Source organism: Dunckerocampus dactyliophorus, chromosome 13 (assembly GCF_027744805.1).
Source record: "Dunckerocampus dactyliophorus isolate RoL2022-P2 chromosome 13, RoL_Ddac_1.1, whole genome shotgun sequence".
NCBI classification, from domain to species: domain Eukaryota; kingdom Metazoa; phylum Chordata; class Actinopteri; order Syngnathiformes; family Syngnathidae; genus Dunckerocampus; species Dunckerocampus dactyliophorus.
Window position 1 is genome coordinate 10,089,092 of NC_072831.1, and position 11,991 is coordinate 10,101,082.

At 46.4% G+C, this 11,991-nt stretch overlaps 1 protein-coding gene across 1 annotated transcript in view; it reads right to left on the minus strand.

The window, feature by feature from the left end:
* hectd1 (HECT domain containing 1) overlaps window positions 1-11,785 on the minus strand; it is a 37,539-nt gene extending 25,754 nt beyond the window's left edge. Inside the window, exons 1-17 of the mRNA XM_054797532.1 lie at window positions 11,638-11,785; window positions 7,013-7,148; window positions 6,759-6,908; window positions 6,452-6,686; window positions 5,970-6,197; window positions 5,569-5,850; window positions 5,220-5,490; window positions 3,159-3,235; window positions 2,982-3,080; window positions 2,792-2,906; window positions 2,540-2,714; window positions 2,301-2,439; window positions 2,034-2,204; window positions 1,726-1,948; window positions 1,370-1,633; window positions 1,077-1,288; window positions 854-1,000 (exon numbers count right to left, since the gene is read on the minus strand). Coding sequence (XP_054653507.1) covers window positions 854-1,000; window positions 1,077-1,288; window positions 1,370-1,633; window positions 1,726-1,948; window positions 2,034-2,204; window positions 2,301-2,439; window positions 2,540-2,714; window positions 2,792-2,906; window positions 2,982-3,080; window positions 3,159-3,235; window positions 5,220-5,490; window positions 5,569-5,850; window positions 5,970-6,197; window positions 6,452-6,686; window positions 6,759-6,898 — 2,778 coding nt within the window. The 5' untranslated portion in view covers window positions 6,899-6,908; window positions 7,013-7,148; window positions 11,638-11,785. The remainder of the gene's footprint in view (window positions 1-853; window positions 1,001-1,076; window positions 1,289-1,369; window positions 1,634-1,725; window positions 1,949-2,033; window positions 2,205-2,300; window positions 2,440-2,539; window positions 2,715-2,791; window positions 2,907-2,981; window positions 3,081-3,158; window positions 3,236-5,219; window positions 5,491-5,568; window positions 5,851-5,969; window positions 6,198-6,451; window positions 6,687-6,758; window positions 6,909-7,012; window positions 7,149-11,637) is intronic.
* Window positions 11,786-11,991: the final 206 nt, after the last annotated feature.

The following is an 11,991-nucleotide window of genomic DNA, read 5'->3' on the forward strand; positions in this document are numbered from 1 at the left end:
TGGTGTGGGGTTGTTTTTCAGGAGTTGGGCTTGGCCCCTTAGTTCCAGTGAAGGAACTTTGAATGCTTCAGGATACCAAAACATTTTGGACAATTCCATGCTCCCAACCCTGTGGGAACAGTTTGAAGTGGGCCCCTTCCTCTTCCAACATGACAATGCACCAGTGCACAAAGCAAGGTCCATAAAGACATGAATGACAGAGTCTGGTGTGGATGAACTTGACTGGCTTGCACAGAGTCCTGACCTGAACCCGATAGAACACCTTTGGGATGAATTGGAGTGGAGACTGAGAGCCAGGCCTTCTCGAAGCAACATCAGTGTGTGACCTCATCAATGCGCTTTTGGAAGAATGGTCAAAAATTCCTATAAACACACTCCTCAACCTTGTCGATAGCCTTCCCAGAAGAGTTGAAGCTGTAATAGCTGCAAAAGGTGGGCCGACATCATATTGAACCCTATGGGTTAGGAATGGGATGGCACTTAAGTTCATATGTGAGTCAGGGCAGGTGAGCAAATACTTTTGGTAATATAGTGTATGACAAAGCTTGCATATTGTCTGGCTCTTGTCCAGCTCATTTTTACCTTCAACTACGTGAAACCCAAAGTGCTTTGAGATGCTCGCTTTAAATCCTGCGGGGGCGGGTCGGAGTTTACGCTCAGCCATTTTGGTAGCGTCTTACACTTATGTGCACCACCATAAACTGTCCGGGCGGCATTTCTGCTTTCCGTCTTTTTGTTCCATCAGCATCGATTATTGACATTTATGGATCGATTAATAATGTCCGCTTCGCGATGCATCTAAGAATGGATTATTTTCCCCGCCCCTAGTGTGTGTGTGTGAAGAATGACTCACATTGTTGAGCACAGTGAAGAGCGCCTGCACCAAGCCACTGCTGCACATCTCATAAGGAGAAATTGTGTTCTCATCTTTCAGCACCACAATGAGGTTCTCCAGGGCCGTCTTCATCAGGTCCCTCCAGGTGTTCTCCCCTTCAATACACTGACACACAAACCGCCTAATGTCAAAGTCTGCCTTTTATTACACTAAACCGCCGGTGGTGGAAATGGGTACAGACCTGTCGGTTGGTGTGCAGCTCCCAGGAGGACTCTAGCTGTGTGGAGATGTTCCTCAGGGTGACCACCACTCCTCTGGGCATACTCTCTACAGCCTTGAAGTGGTCATCATAGAGCTCCCTGGCCATGCTCTTTACTTTCTGTTTGGTCTTTTCCAGTTTGGATTTCAGCTTGCGGCCTCGCTTCCCTGTCCATCCCGTCACAAACTCAGAGCCTGCAGACACAGCATGGGAACATTAGATAGAGGGCTTCTTCAGGAGAGCCAATTGACTCTATAGGTGATGGCTGTGCTGACCCAGAGAAGTCTCTGCAGTGAACGAGTGTTTGGTTCCTCTGTTGGACTCAAAGACAAAGCCCGGCAGGTCCTCCTTCAAGATGGTGGCTTGCTGACCATCTGAGTTGTGGATGGCGATCTCGCCGTCCTTCAGGCACGTCAGAGACCAGTTTCCCACTGTCAGCTTGGAGGGACCCAAACTGGAAAGAATGGGCTGACTGGATGTTACTGGTTTCACCTGGCTCCTCGCACGCTGAAGCTTCTCCAGGAACTCACTGCGGGACTCTGTGGGAACACCATAGAAGAGAGATTACAAATCACTCAAGAAGGTACACAGGGGTCATTTGTGTGTTTGTGTATGTGTATGCTGGTGGCACCAGAGCTATCGGACCCCCCCTCAGGACTGCCACTGGAGTACATGGTGGCCAACTTCCCATCCAGGATGAAGCGGAACCATCCATTCGAGCCGTTTGAAAGTTCAAGGGCAGCAGCATCCGACCAGATGTAGAGACAGTCCCGCCCCCTGATGATGGACCAGTCCCGCCAGTGATAGGGTTTCCCTTGCAGAATCTCCCTTGCATCCTCCTGCACCTCCTCCTCCTGCATGCACACAAACATGTACTGTACACGCCTGTGGGAGCAGGAAATATCAGGTGGAACACGTGAGACACTTCCTGACACATACCTTCTCAGGTTTGACCTCGTCCTCATTCTCATCATCTGATGCTGGTCCGGCCAGCGTGGACACTTTGTTGATGACACCCAACCGGGCGAGCTGGTCCAGGAAGACGTCTCCTCCTTTGTCCACCAGATCTCTGATGATCTGCAGGGCCAGGAGGTGTCCGTCGTCATCGTCCTGACAAACACACACAGGTTGATTTTGGGTCTACACTTGCCTACAAAGTCACGCACGGGCAGTAAAACAGATCTGAGGTCGGTTGTTGTGGTTTACCTCCTGGTCCAGCACAGTGGCACTGATCTCCACTAGGATCGTGGGCAGGTTGTGACCCGTCTCGCTATCACAGACTTCCTTGAGCAACGCCTCACTGCTGTAGTGGACCATCTTCCGGATCAGAGCCAGACTGGCTTTCCTAAAACCCACACCCACACCCACACCCACACACACACACACACACACACACTTGAGTGTGCTGGTTCTGGTAAGTCCAAATAGTGAGTGAGTCAGTTCACCTAATAGAAGGCAGCATGGTTTGCTGAAAGGTTTGTGCAAAAACAGGCAGCAGTCTCTTCAGGTAGATGGGAGCCATTTCTGGATCTCCTTTGGGCTCGCACCCTTCCTCTTCCTCCTTGTTGACATCTTTCTTCTTCTTGTCATCACCCTTGTTCACCGGACACATCCAGTCTCCTGTCATGCACACACTCACATGACTACCTGCCTGCAGGACTACCTGCAAACACGTGTGCACGCGCACACACACTCACCAGGTGACTGCAGTATGGCCACCACTTCACTGTGCCCCCGCTCCCGGGCCTTGTCCAGGGGAGTCTTTCCATCCTCATCCCTAAGGTCAGGGTTGGCACCGTGACGCAGCAGAGTCTGCAAACGAACACACACACACTCATTTAGACCACTGGCTGTGGGTCTACAAAAGAGTGGATGTGCGATAGTGACCTTTGCTACTTGAGGCCGTCCAAAACATGCAGCGTAATGCAGTGAGGATGACCTTTGACCTCTGTTGACATCAGCACCCCTCTCGCACAAGAACTCCACCTGAAATCCCAGATGAAAATGAGCAAGGTCAAGACGAAACTTTTCGAATCTCCGTGCTGGTCTTTCTACTCTCTGTACCATTTCCTGTGTGCCGAAGGCCGAGGCCCAGTTGAGCAGCGTCTGACCCACGTCGTCCATGAAGTTCACCTCAAAGGCTGAAAGCAAGTTTGTTATTTCAAGTGACAATAAGGGTGTATTCACTAGGGTTGGGCATTGTTTGAATTTTTACTATTCCAGCTCCCATTCGGGTTCCTAATGATTCTCAATTCCGACGCTCTTAAAAGGCAGGGTCATAAAAGTTTGCATGGTTTAAATGAGGGCGCTAACAAGAGTTCTTTTTGGATTACATTTCTGAACTTTTAATCAACTTTACTTAGAATTTCTTACAGGGCTATTTTCAACCACACTTGCCAGTACAGACACCCTTATTTTGTTAACACAAACAGGCCATACCAACGCGCTCTTATTTTGAAGGCTGAAAGTCTGTTGTGTCAGATGAGAATGTCCCTTGACTGTTGCTAACAGAGACTGACTGTGCAAATGATAAAACTTGCCTAGACATAGCTCCCGTGCTTTATTTACACCGAATTTCCAGCGAGCATCCTGAAACCTGGGTTGCATTGGCATGAGATAGATTCCATTTATTGTTTGACTTCCCTCATTCTGACTGCTTCGAGGAAGTCTGACATAGCGCATCAAAGAAAAGGTATTCTGTTATTTCTACACCATGAATGTGTGAACATTTATCATGTTGGTCTTGCACCCGCCTTTGCATGATATCATTGTGTTGCAAATGTTGCACTGAGCAGAACGCTCTTTATTTATGAAGTAAAGCCTAACTTTTTAGCCTCTTCTTCTTCACTGGTGCTCACCGGGCTTCTTCTTCATTGGTGTTCGCGGCTATTTCTTCCAGTAGGCAAAGTGGGCATCGAAACTAGGAATCGAGGAAAAAAACATTTGAACGATCTTGGGAAAAATGCAACGTCAGTCCCGTTTCCCATCGATGCCCAACCCTAGTAATCACACTAGACTATTTGTACCACTCACAATGATCATTAGTGTTCAGACCCGATTACTTGCCCTATCCTTTTATTCTATTATTTTACTGCAGTTTCTCTGACTTTGTAGATTACTTCCATTCATTCGTTATTTTCAGTGTTGTAATGTAATTAGTTATACTGTTGTAACTACAGTACTTAGTTACTTTCCCAAAAAAGCAATTGAGTTACCAACAGATTTACTCCTTAATAAATTAACTTAGTTACCCGGAAAAGTCATTATTGCGTTACTTTTTTGAAAGACCTTGAAATATCTGGCGTGTGTTGTTGAGAGTTTACCATATCAGTGCATCATGGAACCATCTGCTGGTATTTTGTGTTGTATCTATGTTTGGAGTTGCGATGTCCATGAATGTACCTCACTTATGATTGGTGGAGAATGAGGAAGTGCTGCATGGGCGTGGAGGGGATGCAGAGATGGCGTGCAAGTTGGAGATTTTGGAACTAAGCACTGCTGTTAAAAAAAAAAGTTAAAATAAAAAAATCACCATCATTCTGGATGACTGTCTGGACGCTACAATAATATCGTGCCAAATTTCATATAAAGTCGCATCCAACGGGAAACTCCCAGGGGACGGCAAAAGGTCATTAGCTATAACAGAAAAGAGCGAGCCCTTGCAACTACATTGTGGATAAAACTATATTTCACATGCATGAAGAAGACTATATCTCACATGCATAAAGAAGTAAATGGGTGACTTTTTCCTCATACTTACTGTTGCGGACTATTCTCCGATAACTCGATTCGTCTTGATATCGGATCAATACTGGTATCTGACAATATTCAAGGCTGCCATCTCGGTATCGTATCGGAAGTGAAAAGGTTGTATCGGGACACCCCTAAGTCATTCTATGACTCTGCTACATTGAGCTCGTTCAGCAAATGTACACTTTAGGTCTGAAGTGGGCCCAGGCACGTGACAGTACACACTAAGAGCACATCGCTCACCAGGACCATGTGACACCAACATCCATCATAAATCTACATGCTAACGTACAGTAGCAAGCTGCCAGCCTTGTGAGGACACAATCAACATGCATCCCTGTCAGAATACAGCCCATGGGCGGACGTAGCGCTTACCTCCCGTGTCGATGGCATCAATGAGGGCGTCTGTGTCTTTGCTGCGGATACAGTCGATGAGCTGTCGGTGGGATCTTTCTCCCGAGCTGTCCAGGCGTCGCAGACAAGGGATGCGACTGGAGGACCCCGCCGTGGATTTGGGCAAGGCCTTGCGGCCCTCGAAAAGGAGCACCAGCAGCAGGTCGACCAGCCGCATAGTGTCTAGCACACAGCGCTCGTCCCCTCCCAGAGCAGACTCCATGGAGTTTGGCAGAGCGGAGCGCAGCAGGTCCTGAGGACCAGAGCAGGAAGGAGTCAAAAGCAGTGATGAAATGTGTTTGGCATTCGCGTTTGGAGGCAGGTGACCTACATGTGTGACAAGCGGGGAGCCCCTGCACAGCGTGGACAGGAGGCTGACAATGGTCGACACTTGATTGCTAAGTTTGGAGTCGGGGGCTGAAGGGGCACCACCCGTCGACGTGCGGCCGGGCTTACAGGCTGAGGAGGGGCCCGACGCGGCACCGCCAGCAGCTGCCATGCGGGACAGCAGCTCCTCCGTCAGGCCGTGTTTGGCCAAAGGGGCAGGGTCCACACCTCGTCGGGTGAAGCGGTCTGCCAATGAGGCGAAGCAGCGCAGCGCGCCATCTGACACCTGAAGCATACGTCACACAATCATGACCTTCACAAAAGCTCCACTGCTCCTCCTACAGGTGTGTACTGTAGGTCGGTGTACCGGTAGGTCAAATCAATGTTGAAGTCACATTGTGTTACCTGGTGATCTTCATGCTTGAGAAGGCTGGACAGAGACTCCACGCACGTCTCCAGAGACGAGTCTTGAGGCTCCATCTTGCTGCAGAGACGGGACACCACCGCCATGGCTGAGTGTAGCGTATCTTTGTGCACCAGGTGGCCACTGTCTCTAATGAAGCTCAGCACACAGTTCAGGCCGCCCGCCTCGAAAACAGCGCCAGACTCCCTAGTGCAGATCAACTCGAGGACCTGGCGCAAACACAACCAAGACAGCTGTTGCCACATGGTCACATGACTTCCTCTGATTTCATGGTCATGTCGATGCAGCATTAGATTGGCATGACAAGGATAAAGAAGTCAAATGTCTTTTGATGCGTACAAGACCAAAAGGAAAAGTGTGAAGCGTTTGCTAGCATGTGGTCATGGCTGACATGCTTCATGTTAACAAGTGTCACACCATGACTTCCTGCCAATAAAAGCATATTTAGTGGCATGCATCCTACCTTAACACACTGCTCAGCCAGGTCTCTGCTGGTCCTGTTGTTGAGCTCCACCACCACCAGACGGCTGCAAAGCGCTTTAATAGCGCCGTCCACACCTACAATCCTGCGGGTGCATTCCGCAGAAACGTCCAGGTAGTAGGTGATAGCGCGCGCCGTGACTTCCAGCACATTGTCTGGAGCGCTCTCATCCAGGAAGATCTTACATAGTGCCGGGAGGAAGGTCCGAGGGGGACACCTATACAGAGGCGGTGTTGAGATCAGCTGGCCACCGTCTACGTGAAGATGTGTGAGCAAGAGGTGCACTCACGTCTCGAAGCAGCGGTCCACATTGTCAGACATGAGCAATAGCATGCAGAGCTGCTCCAAAGCGATGAGTTGCATATCGCGCTCGTCGCCTTGACCCATCTGGAGCCACTCCAGCAGGGTGTCTGGGTCCACGTCTGCCATGATGGCTCGCCTGCGCGCGCACGCACACACACACACACACACACACACACACGAGTATTGCAAGTAGAATAAGGCTGAGGCTTTAAACTTCTAGAAGGTCAGCTGACCTCTCACCTTGAAGGCCGCTGGCTACGTGGTCTGGCTGGCGGCCAATCACTGCTCACGCTGGGCTCGCAGTTTGGGACTCATCCAAGCAACCAGGAAGGTGAGTCACTCAGGTAGGGGCTTGCGGGACATGAAGTGTGAGCAGCTGTCAGCAACACAATCATTTACATCAGTCATTTTTTCACCTTTTACTTTGAAAGCTTGTCATTATTTGTTGGGTGGCGGCTTCGGCCATATTTACACGACAACGTTTTTGGGTGAAAAGTTGTGTTTTGTTTTATTTTGTTTCGGTGGTCGACATGAGAACAATGTTTCATTGCCTGAAAACGGAACAAAACAGAAGCAGGCACCAGGGAGGAAAGACAAGGTATCCCCATGTACACGGAAAAGACGCAACATTTGGAAAAACTGCATGTGCGCGAAAGTTGCCGGCAGTTGGACATGCGTGGGTGGGAAAGGCACAACAACAACAACAACGGTGGATTCTAGAGTACTGCTTGCACTCCTCAGAGTGTGGATTTACTTCATAATGACTTGTACCAGTGGAGATGTGTTTCTTATCTGATGAGTCAACCCACACAAAAAGAGGAGCGGTCCCAAGGCGCTGCTGTTGTTTACGTTCGCATGCCGAAAAGGGCCATACCTATTACTGCATGTATCTATTAATACACGTATTGAGATTTTATAGTACAGAGCCTTAGGTTCAGTACAGACTCATATCGAATTCCCACACGGTATGTATTACAAGTGAAAGACAGGAAGTGTTTCTTGCGTCATGCATTTGTCGTAGGAGCAGAGTTCCAGATATGCAGGGCACCTCCACAAGCCCAGGGAGCGTGCATTATCACCACCATGAAAGGCACGATATGGAAGCGTGCTAAACACCACCACAACACCTCCACAAGTGTGCAGCCCAGCCTTTGACAAGCGGGAGTCATGATAGCGGTAGTACTAAGACAGAGCATGGACACACTCTTCTGTAGTTTGGTAACACTTCACCTTCCCGGTGAAATACGTAAACCAGGGGCGATTTGTGGAACACAGCTCATTTTTTTATGGGCCCATGGCACATTGCAGAAATAAAATAAGCAGAAATACATTGCAGAAATAAAATAAGCAGAAATAACAGCAAAAAAAAAAAAAGAGCAAAGAACAAAAAGGCATAAGGTAACAAGAAAAAGCTGTTACTAATAACAAAGTTGCCTTTAAACTAGGGCTGTCAAAAATAATGTTAACCACGATAACCGATTTATTTAATTACGTTACATTTTTTCCAGTAATTAAAACATGTGCACCATGGCAAGCCACAACTCTTATGATGGCAGAGGGAGGCAAGTGTAGCGTCCCCCCACACGTACACAGACTCTGACACAATTTTTTATTTATTTATTTATTTTTACTTTATTCCTACCTTATTGCTACACATCAACAGGAGTGGAATTCCAACACCATAAATGTATCGCCAACTCCCAAATACATCTCCTTGCCATCCTAGGAACAATACATCCTTCCGCATGGTGCATTCACAAACACCAAACATCAACACAATAAAACAATGTCAGTGAGTAACAAAAACTACTAAGGTTCATTCAAGCAATAATCTATTTTACAGACAAAAAAAGAGCGATGGCCAAGATGGCCTGATTTAATTGTGGAGGACATTTTATTCTTAATGTGTTTGAAAATGACAATACTGTTCTAAATATCTAACTCCAGCCTGGAGCCAAATTCAGAAGAATTGTAGCGAGAGACAAACGATATTATGGTGTGTCGCATGTTCCAATTTGGTTTGAATTTTTAGCTCATTTGGAACTGTTAAACATACAGTATTGGAAAATACATTATCGTGTACTGCACATTATCTTTGTTACTCAAATACAGTGAACGTGGGCATATTTCAGACATAGTTGCAAATGGCGATTAAGCATAATTAATTTATAAACTGTGATTATTCTGATTACAAATTTTAATAATTTAACAACCACATTTTAAAATGTACTGTATGTTTCTTTTTAGCCTTTAAAAATAAAAATACCAAAGTGTGCCACAATCAGTATGTGACCCTCAGTGAAAAAAGTTTGGACACCCCTGACGTCAACAAACAGCAGTAAGCTGGCAATTTCTGCTACAAGATAGAAATGTTAATGCTGCACTTCAGCCAATGACGAACTTATCTTTACTACTAACAAATTACAGTGGAACCTAGCAGTTAGCATCTCTAATGCGTTACAGAAGTAAAGGGCACGTACTCATGTAATGCATTGTGGGCCGCAGGCGCCATTTTTGAGAGCAAGAGCTTTGGTTTACATCACAGTTGGTGCTTTGAGAGAGAGATACAACATAACTAATGTCTGCTTCTCCAGGAAATGGTCCAGGAGTTTATCAGAGACTGGTTATCAATCACGGTTTTAAAATAACTTTAATTTGAAATGGTAATACTAACCGACGGGAGTTTTATAGGGGTTAATCATTAATACCGGTAATCGTTACCTCCCTAATACCGAGGTACGAACTGAACCACTAAAAAAAGTTGCTCGCTCTCTTTTTATTACAGTTGAATTCTTGTACAGTATTTAGTGTTTTATTACTGTATTTTATGCCTATCATGTGTTCTGTGTACAGTGTGAGTGACTAAGAAGTTCATTTAAGTTCAATTTAGGTATAGATTCAGCTTCCATCAAAAGTCGACTTATATTACAGTTTAGGAACGGAACTCATCCGTAACCAGAGGACCAACCTGTACATGAGTTCCTTCAGGAGGAGCAGAAGAGATGTCAATTTTAGTAAAGTGGCATTTACACTTGCACGCATTTTGCCTCTGCATTGTCCCGCAATTTTCCGTGGCAATGTGTGTCATTTATTTATTTACGGTGCGCCTGAAACGCGTGAAGACTAGTGTGCCACTGTTTGCGTTCTGTTTACGCATAAATGACGCACTTGTCACGCAATTCGTGACCACAAATGGTGCGCATTGGCACGAAATGATCACGCTCCCGCGCTTATTTACACCTTGTAAAAGTAGTGTTTATGTCTAGTGCACGACTATAGTATGCACGTGCATTGTTCCCGCATGTGTTTGCATTGTCACCACCACTTCCCGCATCCATTAAGCAGTCATTCATTTGGTCTCGCTGTGTCCCCGCGTTATGCCAAACAATAGCAGGGATCACTCCTTCATTAGTTCCTCTATTTGCAAGGAATCCATAAGATATTTAACTCCAGAGAAGTTCATGCAATAAAGAAAGATAAGTCTATAGTTTCTTGCAGCTGCAGATAGAGAATATGCAACGAGAGGGAAGGAAGCAATCAACTAGAAAAAAACAGGCAGCTGTGTGTGTGGGAAAGGGAATTGCTGACTTGAAGACATTACTTTGAGCATTATGATCACACTTATTAACAGATAATCACAATGAAGATCCAAGAAGCTACAGAAACTACTTGAAATGCCCCCCCCGAGAATTAACCCATTCATGTGAATCAGACACCTAACACACTTTCATATGCACTATCCACATCGTTTGCACATGTGGTGCGTTCACGTTGCATTTAAGAGTAATTCACAGAAATTATACATACCACAAATTTTTAACATTTTAACATTTTCTTTGCGCACTGGCACACAGCCCTGCAGTATTGACATACTTCACACCTGTTTACGACTAATTAACTCATTGGCACGCGCAGTTGCGTACCACTTCTGGGAGGTGCAAGTGTAAACGCCCCTTAAGCCTCTGAAAGAGCAACAGTACAGATGGAGAGGGGATCAAACTGCGGACTTATAAATGATTAAAGCTGCTAAAGTGAAATGTTATTCAATTGCAGCTCAGTACTGTAAACGTGAAAGATGGACTTTCCGGTCACATGAAGTCAAATTTTACAATTCCAATAAGTCATTTACAGCAACACTCAAATATTCAACCTTTGTTTTGAAGTAATCATTCAAGTTCAGTTTGCTGTGACCTTTCCCCTCTCAAAGCCAAAAGTAAAACACCAACTACTTTACCTGAAGAAAATGTGATCAAGTAAACCTAAGTGCCAAAACACACACACACACACACACACAGTCGGACCCGCAAGCTAAGCTAGCAGTGTTAGCAGACTTTTATCGTGTGTTGATTAGTCACAAACAAGCTCCAGCAGGTCAGCAGTAGCGTGTAGCCTAGCAGCTAGCATTTCAGGCTGCTAGGCCGCTAGCTCCAACTTTCAACACTATAAAAAAAAAATAACGACAATGTCAGGCCACTTAACTAAACCAAACCCACACTTAACACGTTACACAGCGGACAAGCAGATGCGATGCGTTTGCGTTTTATTAACTCTCGGTGGCGAATGTATTAATAGTTTCAGTTAGCTCAGCTGCTAGCACCACGCTAGCTTATCTAAGAGTAAGATGACTTAACAGTTTTATTAAAGACGACATATACAATCCTTCATTCTCTCTAACCGTCTCGGTAATCTTTCACTGTTAGCGCGACATGGACAGACCCGCTGGGGCGCCCACGTCCAAGAGCCGACTAAAAAACACGCGGCCTTATGCTGAAGCCTCTGAGCTCGAGTTCCAGGAGAGCCGGGAGGCCGCGATGCATGCACGGGACGACCTACAGGAGCGATCCCGGTCCAGATGAAGCACTCACCGTCTTTCTTTACGGACGACGCCGACACGGACAGCTGGACTGTGTGACCTGTGATTTAGTTGTTCACAAGCGATATGCTAAAACTACCACCGACGACCGGGGGTGGCTTCCATTTCTTCCGAGCAGGTCCAAAGAGGTGAGTGATGTAACGTTCGCGAACGAGTCGAGTCTTTTGAACGACTCTTCTCAGGGAAAGATGTGATTTGCAGATGCGAGTCGTTCGTTTGCAGATCGTTCTTTTATGCAAATTGCCAATGATGCCTTCCACCTGGGTCCCGTGAGTCCGAGTTGCCCACGCTGCTTTATGTTTTTTATATTTTACCACCTGTGTGTCCCAAGCTGCCTTCAGGTCAA